This window comes from Equus quagga, chromosome 1 (assembly GCF_021613505.1).
Source record: "Equus quagga isolate Etosha38 chromosome 1, UCLA_HA_Equagga_1.0, whole genome shotgun sequence".
NCBI classification, from domain to species: domain Eukaryota; kingdom Metazoa; phylum Chordata; class Mammalia; order Perissodactyla; family Equidae; genus Equus; species Equus quagga.
The window spans coordinates 45,415,342-45,435,359 of NC_060267.1; the positions used below are offsets into that span (position 1 = coordinate 45,415,342).

The window sequence follows — 20,018 nt, forward strand, 5'->3', positions numbered from 1 at the left end:
GGGGGGGAGGTGGCCTCGCTGTGTGTGTGTGTGTGTGTGTGTGTGTGTCGGGGGAGGGGAGGGAGGGCGGGAGGAGAGGGGAGAGGAGCGAGGAGAGGCCTGGTAGTGGGGAAGGAGCAAGAAAGGGGCCCGGGAGCAGGGGCTGTGTTCGCCGCGGGCCACAATGCGGACCCCCGCCTAGGTCCCCCGAGCTTCTCTGGACAGATCGGAGCCGCGATCCGGGCCGCTGGGCTTGGTGACCCCCCCCCCCCGGAGCCCCATTCTCTCGGAGTGACCGAGGGTCTGTGTGTGTGTCTGCCTGGAATCAGCAGGGAGAAGGGTCTTTGTATGTGTCTTGGCTTTTAAAATGTTTGAGCCCAAGATGCTTTCACGTTGGCCTTCTCCCTCGAAGCCCCCACCTTTCCCGTATCTCTTATGTGAACTTTTGGAGCCCTCTTCCTATTTTTCCAGGCCGTGTTACAGCTGGTGATTGGCTTCCGTGGGGGATATAAGGATCCTGGGTGAGGGCACAGTTGGAAAGTGACTCGGAGGTTATAGGTCGAGCGATTCGGCATTTGGACTTTTCTGAGCTTCAGCCCATGATAAAATAGAAACGTTGCCCTTGTAACACCTAATGTGCAGGACGTGCCCCTATTTTCGGAGCATGCAAGTGTACAGTTGGCTCCAAGTAGGAAAGTTATCCTTGTGTCAAGAGGAGCCTGTCCTGGATCTAAGTTATCAGTTGCTGCGCTGGCCTGGGGACTGCTTGGCGCTTTGGTAAATAACATAGGCTATTCCAGATAATTTGAATCGAGAGTCGCGTGAATTCGATGGGCTTGTGGTTTTTTGGAGTGGCCTGCAGAGCTGTCATATAGGCTGTGACTCGAGTTTTGTGACAGTTCACTAAGGTTTTTGACTGGCCCGCAAGATTTCAGCAGCTCTTCTCAAACTTATCAGTGTTGAAGTGCCGATGGGTCTGAAGCGATGGAGCGGTTAGCAGCAGAGGAATTTAAGGACTGATGGTGCAATGGCTTGTAGCTTTGGTTTTGTTACAATTCTCACTTGTGTTCATGGTCAGTTCTTTTCAGGTATGGGACCTCTTGAGTCGACGGAGACTTTTAGCTGTTAATTTAACAAGCTAAACTTTTGTTAAGCCTGCAGAACTTACTGAAGTTTACAGAACGCCGTAGTAACTAACGATCTTGTGCAATAAATGAGACAGATATGCCATTTCTGTGTGTATATATTTGGATGAGAGGGATTGATCGATCTTTCTTTGTTTTTGTTTTTGGAGGAATTTCTTCCTTACTCTTCTGCAGGATTATTACGTTTGCATGTTATATCTACTTAATAATTATGTCTCTCTGTAAGCCTATTCCAAACTATTTGCACATGTAAACCCCAGAAAGACCGTGCTCACTGAATTTTCTGGACAGAGAATTGAATGCAGTGTTAGGAACTTAAGAAATTTCATAAGTATATATTTAGTATATAGTATACTCCCTGTTGAAAGGGGATTTTGCTATAGCTTTGAGAAACGATTGTATTTGACGTAAGAATATGTATATATTTTAAGACAGAAGGTTAATAGAGTTAACAAATATGAGAGTCAGCTGATTGGTTGGAATCTTGGAGAACTCTAAATTCATAACCCGGGATGCTTCTGGTTGCCCAGTTGTATTTCTTGGAGAGGAAGGGTGTGATGTAAATGTTATTTATTTATTTTACCGTCAAGTTTGAGCCTAGGGTTGGGTTTTTTTCATTACTGAGTTTAGAGAAGTTGCACTTGAAGTAATGTTTTGAAGTATGGTATTACGTAACAAGACCTAAAGGAGCTAACAGTCTAAATTGCCTCTTTTACCCTCACAAAGTTTCCAAAAGTGGAGCTCTCATTTTAAATGTCACGTAGTCATGGCATCAAGTGGTCTTTGAATTTAACAATACTTAACTGTGTGTACAAATTATTTGAACTTAAATTGTTTTTTGATCTGAAAGATTTTTATTCATAATTTAAATTCTTGTCACTCCTTGATAATGCCACCCTCTGTTACTGTAGTTGTATTAGTTAACCTTGGATTCCAAGGAGAAATATGTGATTAATTTGTTGCATTAAGACTTTTCCTTAGAAGAGTTGGAGCTTTTTTGTTTTCTGTGAGGAAGATTGTTGCTGAGCTAATATCTGTACCAATCTTCCTCTGCTTTATGTGGGATGCTGCCACAGCGTGACTTGACGAGTGGTGCTAGGTCTGCGCCCGGGATCCGAACCTGCAGACCCTCGGGCCCCTGAAGTGGAGTGTGTGACCTTAAACCACTACACCACCGGGCTGGCCCAGAGTTGGAGCTTTAACATTGGGAAGATGGGGTGGTGAGAGAGTTTGGGAGATGTTTTGTCCTGTAGCTCTGTTAAATCAGTACCTAAAAGCCAGGAAATAATTGCTGTCATCATTGGGGCTGCATCCGTGTCCGTGTCATCGGAGGTCAAGTTGCATTGGAAGGATTTGGGGATTTCAATACTAAAATCTTGAGTATAAAGTCCAAGCTTCACTACACAATAACTTTGTGTTTCTGATGTTGTCAGTCAGTTTCTCTGGGCCTCAATTTCTTTACCTGTAAAATGTGGGTAATACCTATCTGACTACTTCACAGATTTATTTGACTTATTAGATGAAGTAATGAATGTAAAGTGCTTTGCACATGTTATTTTTTGTTATAGTTTTTGACTGTGGACATATCCTCAAATGTTTGGAATTTGAGACTTACTTTCTGTGAGATTCACGAATTCTTAAAAGTAGAAGAGATCTTGATCGTTCTGGCCTAATGGCTTTATTTGCAAGTGGGGAAACTCTGATTCAAAGATTATAACTTGCTCAAGATCCTACAGCTAATTAATGGTAGAGTAGGGATTTATTGTTGATTCTTTTAGCAAGTATGTGTGGAATACCTACTAATGTATCAGGCTCTGATGATGTAGTGGTGAGCAAAATAGACGGGATCCTGCTCCAATGGACCTCACAATCTAGTTTGCCCTTCTTACCATTTTCTTAGTCCATTCAGGTGCTGATTGGAAGAGATTATATCTCTGATTTTTTAGAGGAAATATTTTTATAAGAATATAAGTTTTGGAATACTAGTAGTGTGTATAATCTGTAAATACTGTATCAGCTTACTTTGAGGAGGCTTTTGTTGTTTTATAAAAATTCTTTGCTACTTTCCTTTTTGTTGTTGTTGTTATTTGTTTTGGTGGGGTGGTGGTAAATACTCTCAGAGCAAGCCACTAGTGTTTCCCATTTTATATTTTTATAGACGCAGTCCTTGGAGAAGTTTTTTCTTTAATATCAGATATAACGATGTCTTGGGGAAGTGGAATGAATTTTGGAGTGGAAATCAGGGAAATTAGGTTCTGGTTCTAAGTTTGCCATTAGCTGTGTGTGACCTTGGATAAGTCACTTAATCTCTGTGTGCTTTATTATCTTCATTAGAATAATGAATCCTTCTTTTGGAGATTCATAATTCATATTAATACATTAAGGGCTCTGAGAGATCTTGCGGTAAAGAGACCAATTTTAACTTTGTTTACCCCACTATTTCCCAAACTCAACAAGGAGTTTTTTTCATAATACTTTTCACTTTTCTGCTGAACGTTTGTTCCAAGCAACGTGCTTGGTTGGAACCTGGATTCAGTAACCCTTTAAGCATTAGGTTGATTCATGTGAATTGATATCTGATGACAATTTCATGTACTTAAATCTGATACTTTAACTCCTACTTACTCACTTGGCTTTATGTTTGCTCATTTGGCTAGGGAATAATTTGACTGGTTATGAGACTTAATAAAAGCTCCAGCTCATTGTTATCATCAGACCTAACAGTGATTTCCCATGGTTCAGTTTTTCAGAGATTTTTTTTGCTTTAATTGGAAATTTTTTCATTTGCCGAACTGAAATACTGTTTCTATATAGTTATACATACTTTGGCTATCAGAGAGAAGTGTTTTTTGAATATCAAAGAAGAGTCTGTGAAGAAGTATATAAATGGAAAATGTTTTATGTGAGCTTGTAATTTGAACATATGGGAAAAACAAAACAGGTTGTAGTTCTGTTTAGGCCATGGGTAACTACTCTGAGAAAATCAATTTTCATCATGTAAATTTTATTGCAAGTTTATATTCAAAGAAGATGATAAAGAGGGGCACTATAGCAGAAAGATATGGGCTTTGTTGACAAACAAACCAAGTTCAAAGTTTCTACGCTTTAGGTAACCTTGGACGAGTTACTTAGCTTTAGTTTTCTCTCCTGTTAAATGGGGCTAATACCTTACAAGAGTCTGTGAGAACTGATGAGATAATGTTTATGAAGGGATAGTACAGCTTGCAGTCAATAGTAGACTTCGAATAAATGGTCGCTTTTATTAAGATGGCTAAATTAAAAGAAACATTAATGCTCAAGAAAGACCAGTAAAACATTTAAGTGCTGAGCACTGTTTTAGGCAGTCACTAGTTTTAGGCCAGTGGATTTTGAACCTTTTTGACTCTTCTGCAACTGAAACAAAAGCTCCATAAAATCTTTTACTTTTGATGTTTTCTATTTTGTTTTATATAAACAAGAACGTCACTATCTACTAAATTTATTTTACCTTTTAAAGGATTGCAACTTTAATTTTGTTTTAGGTAATATTATAAATGAGCTAGAGGATAATAGTTCAGTTGATTGTGACACTTATTTAAGAGTTAAGTATGGGCAATATAATTTTATCAAAACATTGTCTAGTTGAGAAATTTTTTATTGTGTTATTTACAATAATTAGTATTTTGCAATTGACAGACTTCTCCCTGCAGGATGAGTAAATGCTATACTGATTCCTGCGTTGTGTATTTCACTCTTTGTGTAAGAGTCTTTATGTATATTCTGTAAAATAAGCCTTATCTTAATGAATAGAACGCTGCTCTGTGTGAATAACTTTGAAATTTTGTCAAATACGTGCATTAGGCAATCTAAAAATAGGATATTTGCCCTTGAAATTATTCATTTAAAATATAATTTGTCTTAAATAAAAGGAAAACAGTGTTATTTGATATCATTATCACATGCTTTTGTTTCTCAGGCTATTTATGTTATTTATGGCAGTGACTATCCTCACAGAAGATTCAAGACATTGAAGATGTCAGATTGGAAAATATTAAAATGTGCCTGGGTTCTATTTGGTGAAAATTACTGGTGCTTTGATGCTCTATTCCTATTAGCTGTAGTATAACTTGCTAGTTTTTGTTTCTGCAATACCTTGATTGGAAAGGCCAGGAGATTGGGGATGTGAAATGACATCATCATATTTTTAGGCAAAAAAATACATTGTGTTTCTGTGTGTGTGAGGAAGATTGGCCCTGAGCTGACATCTGTTGCCAGTCCTCCTCTGTTTTATGTGTGACGTCTCCACAACATGGCTTGATGAGTGGTGTGTAGGTCCGTGCCTGGAATCTGAACTCGTGAACCTTGGGCCACCGAAGGGCAGGGCACGAACTTAACCACTACACCACTGGGCTGGCCCCAATTGAGTGAATTTTTAAGTTATTGTTTGACATCAGGCCTGAAGTTATTGATTAGATTTTCAATAAAAATTAAATGCAGAGGTGAACATGATCATCAGAAGTCATGTTTTTTAAGAAAATAGTCACCCAGATATTGGAAGACTGTACCTTTATCAAATTATGTATGTTTGACCAGGAGACCATTTTCTCTAGTGGCCTTGGTTGTTGTCATCACTTTATCACTCTTAGACCAAAGCCGAATCAACTAAAGGATATAGTGATAGGAGTCTTCCTTATTATTGGCCAGCTTTGTTGGGAGGTGTAATTTAAATATATCCATATATGTATCCAATTTGAGGATGCTATATTTTGCAAGTCTGAAAAAGCTAACAGCCGAACTTCATTAGCATGAACTCTTAGCTACACATTATATGGTCTTTATTTGTAACAGTTTCTTGATTTATGACAATGAAGACAATCGCCCTTAGATAAAGTGTTTCAGGAACAGACTTTTTTCTTTCATAAACCACCATGAACCCGAGCTTTGCTCATGTTAGGTATTCTAAATTTTACGTTTAAAACAATAAGAAAAGATGTGAATTTTTGTGACATTCATACAGTCTAATTTGGATCTTCATTTTGTGTTTTATCTCAAATCATTTATTAGACATTGTTATAAATTTGTAACTACTATAAAGCTTGTTTTTTAGCACAGATTAGATATGGAAAAATCATTAGATATGGAAATTAATCATAGTGATCAACAAAAAAATCAGCATGTTTATGTCTGAGGTTGAATTTGAAGTGTGGATTATGTAATGTGTTTTCTGGTTTTAGGATATAACTATTGCATTGATAATGTAATTAGTGTGCTAAGTACTTTTTCAAATCCAGTTTTTTAAAAAGGTGTAATTCACATACTGTAAAGTTCTCCACTTTAAAGTGTCCAATTCAGTGGTCTTTAGTATATTTATAAAGTTGTACGACCATCAGCATTATCTAATTCCAGACCATCCTCATCACCCTCTAAAGAAATCCTATACCCCTTACCAATCACTTCTCATTTCTCCTTCTCCTCAGCCCGTAGTAACCACTAATCTACTTTCTGTTTCTATGGATTTGCCTATTCTCAACATTTCATGTAAGTGGAATCATACAATATGTGGTCTTTTGTATCTGACTTCTTTTACTTAGCATAATGTTTTTGAGGTTCATCTATGTTGTAGCATGTATCAGTACTTCATTCCTTTTTTATGGCTGAATAATATTCCATTGTATGGCTATGTGAAGTACTTTTGAATGAGTGTGGGTTTGATCATTGGAATCTTTATCTTGAGAAATTATTTCGGAAATCTCCACTTTTGAAGTTACAGAAATAGACAAAAAAATCTGAGTTCCTGTTTTTCTCTTGGAGAAGCACTCAGTGGTTTACCAGCATGTCATTTCTGTGTGTTAGCTTACAAACAGCAGTCTCAGTTAAACCTTTTTACCAGTTTCATTTCCAGATTAATAGGATAGAAGGGAAAATAGAAATTAGCTGGCCCAGCTTCTTTGTTTTATGAATTAGAAAGATGAATGAATAACCTAAGGCCAGATTGCTGGTACTCTGGACAGTAATTTTACATGCAATGCTTTCTGTATGTAGCTAATTTTACCTGGGCTTTATTGTGGTTTTGAAAAATGATACCAGTCACTTTTGATAGAGGAAAATAAATATTAATGTAATTTTGGAGTTTGCAAATAGGTGGTTTGTCATAGTACTGTTAAATAAGGCATCTGGATTTAGGTAAGGAGATACTTTATTTGAAAGGATTATTGCAGTAGGGAGAATGCTCTGATTGCAAGATCCTCAGGCATCTCAAAATCAAACAGAAAAACGTTTCTTTTTTAGAGAGGGTAAGCAGGGCTGGCAGAAACTTTGGAGGGGTATGGGCCAAGTGGACGGGGGGTGAGCAGATTGCACAATCAAGATAGCTTAACTGGAAATTTTTTTCCTGTGGTCAGCTGATGCTTGGAATGAGTTAAGGGTGGAAGTTGTCCATCTACTTCCTTAAGCTTTGGGCAAAGCCTAAGTTTAGGGGCGTGTGGGAGAGGAGAAAAGCCTGAGTAAAGTTTGTTCAGGCTAAGTCAGTAGGTAAATAATGGGCAATTATGAGCAGTTGGTCAGTTCCCCTGTTGTTTAAAACAAAATCTGTCACTATTAGAAATATACTTTAGCTCAGACTGCTGTAACAAAAATAGCATGGACTGGATGGCTTATAAACAACAGAAATTTATTTCTCACAGTTCTGGAGGCTGGAAGTCCAAGATCAGGGTGCCAGCATGGTCACGTTCTGGTGAGCACCGTTTTCCAAAAGAGCTTGCCAAAAGAGAAGAGATTGCAGACTGCTGACCTCTCTGTATCTTCACGGAGCAGAGAGAGGAAGCAAGCTGTCTGTTGACTCTTACAAGGGTGCTAATCCCCTTCATAAGGACTCCACCCTCATGACCGCATCTGATTACCTCCCAAAGGCCGCACCTCCTAATACCATCACACCGGGTGCTGGGGATGGCAGGGTGGGTAGGGTTTCAACATGAATTTGGAGGGACGCAAACATTCAGTCCATAATGGATATAGAATAAGGTCATTGTGAAGTTGATCTTATTAGATTTGGCTTGATTATTTATGTAGGTGTAGGCCTTTTAAGTTTCCTTTGCTTAAAGTTTTTGTAGGGAATCTCAGATTGGACTTTTAAAAGCCTCTTGAAGCCAGGGAGCAGCGTCAAGAACTCACCATCAGGTTTCACTTGCAGTACCAATAGATTTGGGCAAATTCCTGAGGTTTCCAAAGTATCCTAGGATTCCTGGGCCTGCTTGGAAGTGACCTTCCTTCCTTCACCTGTAAGGCTGGGAACTCTTAACTCTGTAAGCCAGGTAAAGCAGTGTGGTTTTCCCAAGAGAACTGTGAGCATTGGCTCCATAAAGTCAACCATAGCTCCTTAAAAGTGTCTGGTTATATCTGATTAAGTGAGCCCCATTTTCAAATATGGCATTCCAGTCAAAACCTTGGTTGCATAGCGAATATTTCCAACTGGGGGACAGACTTTCTTGTTGAACGTATGCACGTAACTGTATTGCCTTGAAAATAAATACTCATTAAGAGATTTTGAATTATGGAGGATTCAGGCAGGGAGAAAAAAGGTAAATGTTTTATTTCTGCTTACAAAAGCCTCGTCTGCTTAAATTGTTAATGACTTATAGATAGCTTAAGAGAAAAGAGAAGAGTTCCTTATATCCAGAAAATAGGACATCAAAGCATCAGCAATGTTTTAAACAAAACCCACAATCATCCTCCATCAGTTTATTCAGTCCTATGTAATTAATTCTTGTTCTGCCAGATCTTGGGTTAGCAGTGTCGTGAATCCATCTGCTTCTCCATTAGCTTTTTGGAAATCCTGACTCAGTGTACTGGTAGGGTCTCAAAATTATTTAAGTGATGCCATCAGAAGCCTGTGCCGAAGAGTACCTGGTATAGTCCTTTTTCAGCAGTATTTTTTGTTAAGATAAGCACTCTGGCCTATAGCTGATTTGCAAGCACTTTTAGGGAAGTATGAGAGTAAAACGAAAAAACCATCTGTAGATGACAAAAGACTTAAATGGTGGTGATTAACTTATTACTAATAATTTTAAAAGTAAAAGATCTGATAAGACTTTGTTATAAAAAATAATGCAGTTGACAAGAAAGTTTGGTTGTTTTTGTGGCATGCAAACCAAAATCAAGTCATTCTAAAAAAGTTTTAGGAAAATATCTATAAGCATAATGATTAACTGTATTTTAAAAAGAGTGGATATTACATCTAATTTATTAATATAATCTTTGTGGAGAAGAAAACTTCAAGATATATAATAATACTGAGACATAATGTGCCATCAAGCATATAGGTAGAATATATCGACATTATCAAGTAAAAAGATTTTGTAAATCTAGATTAAGTCCTAAACACCTGTATAATAAAATTCCATGAGTAATTGATGTGAATCCCCAATTGTGAACCCCTGGCCTACCTGGAATATACTATATTCAAATTAAAGAAGTCAAATTGTGACCAAGTTAATAAAAAAATCATAAAAAAGTAAAAAGAATAACTGAAATTATGACTGATGACACTACACTGTTGTCTAATATCAGGCAAAGTAGCACCAGGACTCTTGATAAGTAGAAATATCAACAATGAGAGTATTGATAAATTTCTAGAAACTTCATGCAATCTCTGAAGTAATCATGTTAACATTTTACCCATACAGATTTAACCTGGGGGAGGGTAGGTGTATCTTCTGATTTGACACTGCTTCCCATGCAAATTATAACATTGATCAAATAAAACTAATTACTTTCAACACTCCTCTTTTTATAAGGTGAAAGAATGAATTATTTGTGAACTTCCAGGGGCCCTTTGGGAAATTTCAAAGATAGTTGTAGGTGCAAAAGACATTTAGGATTTGATTTTGAAAAGGCAGAATGTTAAAAGTTGTCAGGAGGTTTGAACATTTGATTAAAAAGGATCATGGGGGGCTGGCCTGATAGCGCAGCGTTTAAGTTCGCATGTTCCGCTTTGGTGGCCCAGGGTTCACTGGTTCGGATCCTGGGTGTGGACATGGCACCTCTTGTCAAGCAATGCTGAGGTAGGCATCCCACATATAAAAAAAAAAAAAGAAGAGGAAGATGGGCACAAATGTTAGCTCAGGGCGTCTTCCTCAGCCGAAAAAAAAAAGAAGAGGATTGGCAACAGATGTTAGCTCAGGGCTAATCTTCCTCAAAAAAGATGATCATGGGTCAGTGAGAAAAAATAATTTACTATCTATTTAACCAAAGTTTCCCAAAAATTTTTTTAAAATTGAAAATAGGAAGGAGCATGATGGTAAATAACCTTAGTTCTTTCAAAAGTGAGAAGACTTTGTTTTCTAAAATAATTGAGGACATGATAAAAGTCACCATCAAGCAAAGAAAATTCTGATAAGACACGCAATCTTTCCCTTCTAGGGAGATTACTTAGAAGGCAAAGAAAGGCCTTTTATAACCTCTTTATTAAGAGCGGACCAATAACCCAAGAAAATTTTGTCATTTTAATAGAAAACCAAATTCTAGTTTTGCAAAAACATAATATTTGATACTAAAGCGCTTTTTAAAAATCTTACAAGTAAACCAATCAAATCTTAGCCAGCTTAACCATGACAGATGCAATTCCTTTTTCCTGAACTTTTTATAGGTTTTTGTATCCATTCAGCACTTGTCCTACGTATTCCTCTTTCTTATTCTGGAACAATTAATCATTTTACTTTAGAATTGTTTTCTTTTTCCTTAATAAAAAAACATTCTGCTTGCCTTGCATACAAAGTTGTTCCTTTTTGTCATGTGTCTCCTAGTAGAGTCTCATTTACATATAAAATTATAACTCATAATTAGAGTAACTGCTATTTTACAGAGAAAACTATGAGGTCAATAATTGTGAACTGTCTGTTACACCAGCATTTTGTGGTAGATTGGCCGAGCTTATGAATATACATCTTACAACTTGTTATAGCCATATGCTTCCTGATAGTATAATTTCTCAATGTGGCAAAAATGAATATGTTCATTAATAGAGTCAAACATATGTGGTTTCTTGGTACCATAGTAAGAGGCAAAGACTTGAAATGCTTATGCTTCAATGTCCTGTCTTACTTAGGAATGACCTAGGTATTTAATGAATATCTATGAATTAACTTAGCATAAGCCCAGGGTTGTGAGTTACTGAAAGATTTTGGGAACTTTAAATTGGCTTATTACAAAACATAATTCCTGTTGAAATCAAGTTTGTCAGAATAATGATTCAATTTGGTTAAATACAAATGTAGATGTAATGCTAGTTTATTCTAACAATAAACCTGTAAAAGTTTGGGAAGAACATAGCAAAGTAGAATAAAAATGCATGCTTGTGTTATCCTTAATGCCTGTAACTCAGAAGACATAGCTGTTTTTATTAGACCAACAATATTGAACTAGTCTTATATACCAAAGATTTATGTAAATGTATGTTAACTTGGATTCCTAAAACATTTGGGTTAGTCTATAAAAATACTTTGGAAAGTATAAGAAATTTTGTTTCCTTAGTTTCTGGAAATCTTAGGGATATTTAATTTATATGAGCACTTATTTATCTTCAAGACGATGAATAGAGCTCCTTTCAGGGATTTGAAAATCTAAAATTATAATTCCTAATGCCATCTGAAGGTGGAAAATATATATACATATATAACTTACATGCATATATCCATATAAAAAACATACAACTAGACACACATAGACAGCTTATAGCTTCAATTTGAAAGGTTCACCTCACTGCTAGCTTTTGTTTTTCCTTTACCTTTAGAGTTTTACCAGGATTGTGTTTTTGGTGGATGGGGCAAGTTGAGGTTACCTGCTCAGTCAGTAAGAGGGCTGAAGTATCCCCACCAGTATCCATGGAGGAGGTCTTTAAGATTTTCTTTGCCCTGCTGTGTAATCTTATGGAGGCTGCACACTAAATTTTGGTTAAGGGATCAAAAAGAGACCAAGAGGCTGTCCAAAGCTCGAGTGGATAAAAGATCCAGCCTGTTTGCAATTCATAATGTATTTTTTTTTGCTGAGGAAGATTTGCCCTGAGCTAATGTCTGCTGCTCATCTTCCTCTTTTTGTATGTGAGTTGCCACCACAGCAGGGCCACTGACAGACGAGTGGTGTAGGTCTGTGCCTGGGAACTGAACCCAGGCTGCAGAAGCAGAGTGTGCTGAGCTTAACCAGTGGGCCACTGGGGTTGGCCTGCAATTCATATATATATTTTTTTGCTGAGGAACATTTGCCTGAGCTAACATCCATTCCCAATCTTCCTCCTTTTGCTTGAGGAAGATTTGCCCTGAGCTAACATCTATGCCACTCTTCCTCTATTTTGTATGTGGGGTGCAACCACAGCATGGCTGCTGATGAGTGGTGTAGGTCCACACCCAGGAACTGAACCTGGCCATCTGAAGTGGAGTGCATGGGACTTAACCACTAAGCCAGGGGACAGGCCCGCAATTCATATATTTTTCTTTAGAGATTGGAACCTGAGCTAACATCTGTTGCCAATCATCATCTTCTTTTTTCTTTTCTTCTCCCCAAAGCCCCCCAGTACATAGTTGTATTTCTAGTTGTAGGTCCTTCTGGTTGTGCTATGTGGGACGCCGCCTCAGCATGGCCTGATGAGCAGTGCCATATCTGCACCCAGGATCCGAATGGCGAAACCCTGGGCTGCTGAAGTGGAGTGCGTGACCTTAACCACTGGGTCGTGGGGCCAGCCCCCGCACTTCATATTTTTGACTTTCAAGTACTTGAGCCCCTCGTGAGTCTCTAGTAGGGGAAAAGGGAGCCTTAAAGCCTGAGTGACTCGGGAGTTGAGGGGTTGGAGTGGGAAGGGAAATGTCTGACAGAGGTGGAGGAGGTTGGGGTATTAAAGGAGGATAGATCAAGGATTCAGGGGAGCTGAAGGGAATGTCAGGAGTGGTGAAAAGGAAGAAGGAAGAACAGAGGGTGATAGAAAGGGACAGGTTTTTGGTGAGCCTCTTTGGGGAGATCCCGGAGAGAAATTGAAGTTCTGAATTGTCTTTAGTAAAATTTTGCCATTTTTGAAGATACTGAATTGCATTAGTGCTGTAATGGTGAAGAATACAGTCAGTGGGAGAGAAGAGTGGGCACCCAATAGAGTGAGAGTTACCTATGGGATTAGATAATTAAATCAGAATTTGAAGGAGCTGGGAAAGATTATTCCTGTGTGAGGAGCCAAGGGAATTCCCACTAGAGGAGTCAGGGGTCAATAGAAGAGGTCTCACAGAAGACCTGGGAATATTCTTACTTGAGAATTAGAATGTGAGTCTCCATTCAAAGAGTGGATATTTTGCTCGGAAATATCAAAGTAACTTGTTACCATGTTGCAACAGATAAAGTATCTGGAGCACTAGTTTAAGAGTTGAACTCAAGGAAAGATCCTTGAATCTGAACAGGAGAGGAGTTTAAATGACTCACAAAGTGTCATTAATGAGATGGGGATGGCGCAGGTCCGTAGTTGAAGTCCAGTCCCCATCCAAGTCATGTCACCACACAAATGTCAAAATAAATCCCTACTTAAGCAGGGAGAGAGTTTATTCAAAAAGACTATTACAATATGGAGATTGCTCTGACTACAAGATCTGCATGTGTCTCAGTCAAACAAAAAGGCTTTTCTCTTGTAGGTAGAAGTGAATAGTGCTAGCAGGGTCTTCGTAGGAGAATGGGACAAGTAGATGGGGGTTAGCAAATGACATGACCAGGAAAGTTTAACAGATTTTTTTCCTGTGGTCAGCTGATGCTTGGAATGAGTCCTTAAGAGAAGATGTCCTGCATTGGCCTGCTTAAGCTTAGAGCTAGCCACAGTTTAGGGGTCTGCGGGGAGGAGAGAAGCCTGACTAAACTTTGGTCAAACCAAGTCAATGGTTAAGTAATGGGCATATGTGAGCACTTGACCGGTACTTAGTGTAAAATCCTCTTGGGTTTATGACAAATATATTTTTAGATCAGGTTCTGGAAAATTTATTTTAAATATTAGTGAATAGGTACAAAGAGTTCCTGGACCCAATTCCAGTGTGTGTGTTGTGGAGGCTTTCGCACACCAACAAGCGGTTCTCAGACATCAGCAGGGTGTCTGAGAATTCAGCTCAGTTCTGACACTGTCTACCCGAAGATAGGATCAGATTCCGCAGGTACAGGGCGCAGTCCCACAAGACTGCCCTCCACTTCAGATGCCAGTCTCAAGCCCAGGTTGTTACCTGTGCTTCTGACCAACTGGCTATAAATCAGATTCCCAGCATCCCCCTCCTTGATTCGATTAATTTGCTAGAACAGCTCACAGACCTCAAGAAAACTCAATTACTCACTAGATTACCAGTTTATTACAAAGGATGGTAAAGGGTACACATCAACAGCCAGATGAAGAGAGACATGGGGCAAGGTCCTGACAAAAGAGCTTCTGTCCTTGTGGTGGTTGGGGTCCGAAATGGTGGCATGTGGAAGCATTCTGGTTTCCCAATGTGGAAACTCTCCAAAAAAAGGCAATGAACTGTCCTTTTGAGTATTTATGGAGGCTTCATTACGTAGTTGTGATTGACTAAGTTGTTGGCCGTTGGCAGCTGATTCAACCTCACGCTCTTCTCTGCTCCCTGGAGGTAGGGAGGTGAGACTGAGTGTTTTGGTCACCAGCTGCCATCCTTAGGTGCTTCCCAAAAGTCACTTCATTAACATAACAAAAGACCGTTATCACTCTGCATACTTAGGAAATTCCAAGGGTTTGGGAGCTGTGAGCCAGGAACTGTGGACAAAGACCAAATATATATGAGAAATTTTGGTCATCTGAATGACCAAATATATATTTTTTATAAATCACAGTGTCACAGTATGTTTACCATATTACTGTGTGCAGTGAACTGAGCTAGAGATTGGGGTAAAATTAGTTGTAAGGTATGGCTCCTGTTCCCAAGGGGTGGATATCTTAGTTCAAGTAGGAAATAGACCTTTTTTTTTGAGGAAGATTAGCTCTGAGCTAACATCTGCCATCAGTCCTCTTTTTGCTGAGGAAGACTAGCCCTGAGCTAACATCCATGCCCATCTTCCTCTATTTTATGTGGGACGGCTTCCACAGCATGGCTTGACAAGTGGTGTGTAGGTCCACACTTGGGATCTGAACTGGTGAACCCTGGGCCACTGAAGCAGAGCGTACAAACTTAACCGATGTGCCACCAGGCCAGCCCTGGAAATATACTTTTTAAAATGCTAATATCAGGGGCTGGCCCCGTGGCCGAGTGGTTGGGTTCGCGCACTCTGATGCAGGCGGCCCAGTGTTTTGTCAGTTCGGGTCCTGGGCATGGACCATGGCACTGCACATCGGGCCACACTGAGGCGGCGTCCCACATGCCACAACTAGAAGGAACCACAACTAAGAACATGCAACTATGTACGGGAGGGGGGGGGCTTTGGGGAGAAAAAGGAAAAAAAATGCTAATATCAATTGTTAGAGACTATAATGGCTTAAAGAAGGAAAGCTGAGGCAATTGGAAATATTTATGGAGTAGATAAGATTTGAATCTGGCCTTGAAAGACTTAGATGTGCTTACTGGGATAATGAGAGACAAGTATGGAGTAAGCAGGAAAATGAATACACTGTCATGATGGAATATAATGTGCTCACTGTTTATATGTTAAAAACCAATTTGTATGATGCAGAGACTATAAAAGGTAAGTTTAAAGTTATAGGTAAAAGACACTTGGTGGAGGCCTGAGGTATTGAGGCTTTATATTTTAGGCAAAGGAAATCAAAAAGCTTTTTGAGTTGGATAAAGTAGAAGTATTAAAAGTAGAAAAGGGAGGGGAGTGTTGAGATCACTCACTATTAGGGTAGTTCAGGTGTAAGATCATGAAGGTCTAGAGTAGGATAGTGGTTCTAAAAATGGAACAGAAGAGGTAGATTTAAGACATGCTAAAGAGGAATCAATAGGACAGTAGTTGGCAGACTGGGGGAAGAGGAAGGCATCAAAGATGGCTCCAGGGCGCACCAGTAAGATTAGAATTGTGGTACAACTGACTCTTGAGGGTTTTTTTAGGAGAGGAAAAGTGATGAACTTAATGGCAGGAAGAGATGACCAACAAGAAGTTATAGGTTCAGAACTGAAGATGAGGCTAGAGATGATGATTTGAAAATTACCTGCATTGTTGCTTGTTGGCCAGGAGGACTTGGATGATTTTCTCTCCTCCCCCCTCACTTGGAGAATAACAGAAAATCTTAGGAATACCTATATTTGGGAAGTGGGAGGAAGATTTGAAACTAAAAAGCAGATGAAGCATGACCAGAAAAGAGTAATAGGTAGTATAGTATAAAGAGAACAGGCTATGTAGGTAGGGGTATGGCCAACATTGTTGAATCCTGCAGAGGTCAAAAATAAGGACTGAGAAAAGGCCATTAGTTTTGGTTGTGAAGACTTGTAGAAAGCAGTTTCAGCTGAGTGATGGGTGGAATTAACAGCTAACGGATAGTGGTATGAAGTGTATACCAATGTTGTAAGATTTTGTGGTTAGGAGAAATATAATTATTCTCTTGGTGGTGGTAGGGTTAGGGTTATTAAAAAAAAGGATTTTTGATAGCAGGGACCTAGCAGGAGCCACTGAAGGTACAGGAACCTGGGAAACAATTGATAGAGCAAAGTTGCAGAGAGGAGGTAGGGAGACTGAGCCAAAAGTATTGCTTCAGTGTTAGAAAGGAGGAAGGGCAATGTGTCGTTTGTGACTGAGGACAAGATAAATAGATTTTTTGAGAAATTTAGGATGTTGGGAATGTGTGACATTTCACTGAGATTATTTTATGAAATGATCTGAGAATGAAAGATTCAAAGCATGGAATTTGTCTTCAGGAAAGTAGAAAAAGTTTAGAAAGGCTACTAGAGAAAGTAGTAGGAAGTTAATAAAGGAAAACAAGGATTCCTAGTCACCTGTGAAGTTTCCACTAAAGAGAGATGATGGTGGTTATCTGGGTATTAGAAGTCAGAAGGAATTGAGAGCATGGCGTATATGGCTACAAGCAGGGGCAAGTGTATGTGGATCTAGTCTGTTTCTTTAGTAGATTAAAACAATATTACAGGTCAAATTATATCTTTCAGATATCCCATTTAATATATTGCTGAATAGATATTGGTGACAATATTGTAGAAAGTAGGCATCAGAAGGGTGGTTGAAGAGGTTGAACTCTGGCATTTCCTTTTGATAGTGTATAGGTTTATATACAGTCCTTTAAAATCTTTAATTATAAAGAAATTAACTTGTTCCTTCCCCCATTTTTTTTTTCCTCAGAAGGCTTGTGAGGCCTTAAATGACCAGAAAGTTTCTTTGGCTTTTGTAGACCCAGTATTCAGTGCACATGTTAATGTTTGACTTGAAAGTTGTAAAAGACATTTAGGTGCTACCTAATGCCATATACAGATTTGGTATACAAACAGTTTTCCAGGGATAATGCCATAAAGAAAGTTGCCTAATAGGTATTAGATTTGTTATCACTCTTGGATTTTAAATTTTAAGTTCTTAGCCTTATGCAGCACTTAGCTTTGTACCCTTAACTTATAAGGACCTTTTTTCTGATTTTTATAGTTGGTCCATAGAATATGGGGCTCAGTCTAAGATAATGCAGTGAACAGTGTGGGGACTGATAAACCAGTGAAGGCCTGATAAGAGGTGAAAGTGAATTTGTGAGGGAAATTCATTAATTTGCCAATCGCAGCAGCAGATACACAGAATAAGCAGAAAGGGCTCTAAGTCACTTTTTAAAAAGCTATCTGCCCATTTGTTTCTGACTAAGAAAGTTGGAATTTAAGCTTAGTTAGAAGGATAGAAGGGAAATTCATGTTGTACTTAAAGATGAAAACAGTGGACTTCATAAGTTGATTTGGCAGACATAATCCATACACTGGCTGAACATCCCTTACTTTTTTGAGCAGCTTAATTTTTAGAAATTAATTTCTTAAAAAAGAGGGAGTGGTTACTTTTAAATGGTGCTTGGTCTTGGCTTTGGATGACACAGTTTGAAACTTTAAGTAATTGTGAGAGCAGATCATGTAGATGATTGCATGATAGCTCGTATTTTTTATCCCTCATTTATGTTCTTCATCTCAGCCTCTAGATCCCTGCTATCCAATACGACCATTTATTTATTTACATTTAAATAAGATTAAATAAAAATTAAAATGTAATTTCTTAGTCACACTAGCCATATTTTAAGTGCTCTATAGTCATGTGTGGCCAGTGGCTACTGTAGTGTGCAGTGGAGGTACATTTCTATCACCACAGAACGTTCTCTTGGGCGGTGGTGCTCTAGATCTTTAATTATTATTGAAACCAGGAAAGTACATGTCAGAAGCTTGGAATAGATACTTAGAAAACCCCGAAAAGCATAGAATTTATGCTACGTCGTTCCTAAGCTTCAGCTTTCTCAAAGGTGAATATTTCTTTAGGATAGGCTTTGTATTTAGTTGTCATATTGGTCTTATTCAAAAGTCATTCTAATAATGATATAAAACAGAATAAAATAGTTGTATTAAAAGTGATCTCTGCCAGACTATTTATGTTTTATTAAGGTATAATTGATATGCAGTAAATTGCACATATGTAGAGTATAAAATTTAACAAGTTTTGACATATGTGTACACCTCTGGAACCATCGTCATAATCAATGTAACATAGCCATCATCCACAAAAGTTTCCTAATGCCCCTGGATGATTCCTCCCCTAGTTCTTTTCCACCCTTTCTCCCTGCCTCCAGGCAACTACTGATCTACTTTCTGTCACAATAGATTAATTTTAACTTTCTAAAATTTTATGTAAATGTCATCATGCACTATATACTCTTTTTTGTCTGACTTCTTTGACTCTGCACAGTTATTTTGAGATTCTCCTCTGTCACATGTACAAATAGTTCATTACTTTTTATTGATGGATCTATCACAATTTGTTTATCCATTAGTCTGTTGATGATGTTTAGGTGGCTTCCGGTTTGGGTTGTTACAAATAAGCTGCAGTGGACATTTATGTACAAGTCTTTGTATTGACATGTGCTTTTATTTCTCTTGAGTAATTGGCTAGTTTGGTAGGTTGTATGTTTAACCTTTTAAGAAACTGGCAAACGTTTCCCAGGTGGCTGCACTATTTTACATTCCCACTAGTAGAGTCTGAGTGTTCCAGTGGCTCCGTATCCTTGCCAATTCTTGGTATGGCCATGCTTTTAAACTTTATCTTACAGACTATTTTAACAAGAAAAGAGTGTCCTGGTAGAGTTAATTACCTGTCTTGTAAGTTTTTGTTTTCAAAATGCTGCAAAAATAATAGTTTGTTTGTGAAAAGATTTTAGAAAGTCTTATATTAATTTATTTACTCTTAGTTTTGATAGTATGTGCTCACTAATGCTTATTCGAAACTCAGTTTATGAGAACCAACACATTTCCTTTCTTGTTACTTAAATATTTTTCTTTCCTTGTTCCAGCGGCCCCTTTGTTGCTCTACGCAAACAGACGGGACTTACGATTGGTTGATGCTACGAATGGCAAAGAGAATGCTACAATTGTCGTTGGAGGCTTGGAGGATGCAGCTGCGGTGGACTTTGTGTTTGGTCATGGCTTGATATACTGGAGTGATGTCAGCGAAGAAGCTATTAAACGGACAGAGTTTAACAAAACTGAGAGTGTACAGAATGTTGTTGTTTCTGGATTATTGTCCCCTGATGGGCTGGCATGTGATTGGCTTGGAGAAAAATTATACTGGACAGATTCTGAAACTAATCGGATTGAAGTTTCAAATTTAGATGGATCTTTACGAAAAGTTTTATTTTGGCAAGAGTTGGATCAACCCAGAGCTATTGCCTTAGATCCTTCAAGTGGGTAAGTTTTTTGTGTAATGTACAAAGGTCATTGCATCTTCTCC

General features: G+C 38.4%; 1 protein-coding gene across 1 annotated transcript in view; it reads left to right on the plus strand.

Moving 5' to 3' along the window:
• The window catches only part of LRP6 (LDL receptor related protein 6), a 173,357-nt gene that overhangs the window by 500 nt on the left and 152,839 nt on the right, over positions 1–20,018 (plus strand). The window contains exon 2 of the mRNA XM_046660441.1: positions 19,582–19,975. Within this exon, the coding sequence (XP_046516397.1) occupies positions 19,582–19,975 (394 nt within the window). The remainder of the gene's footprint in view (positions 1–19,581; positions 19,976–20,018) is intronic.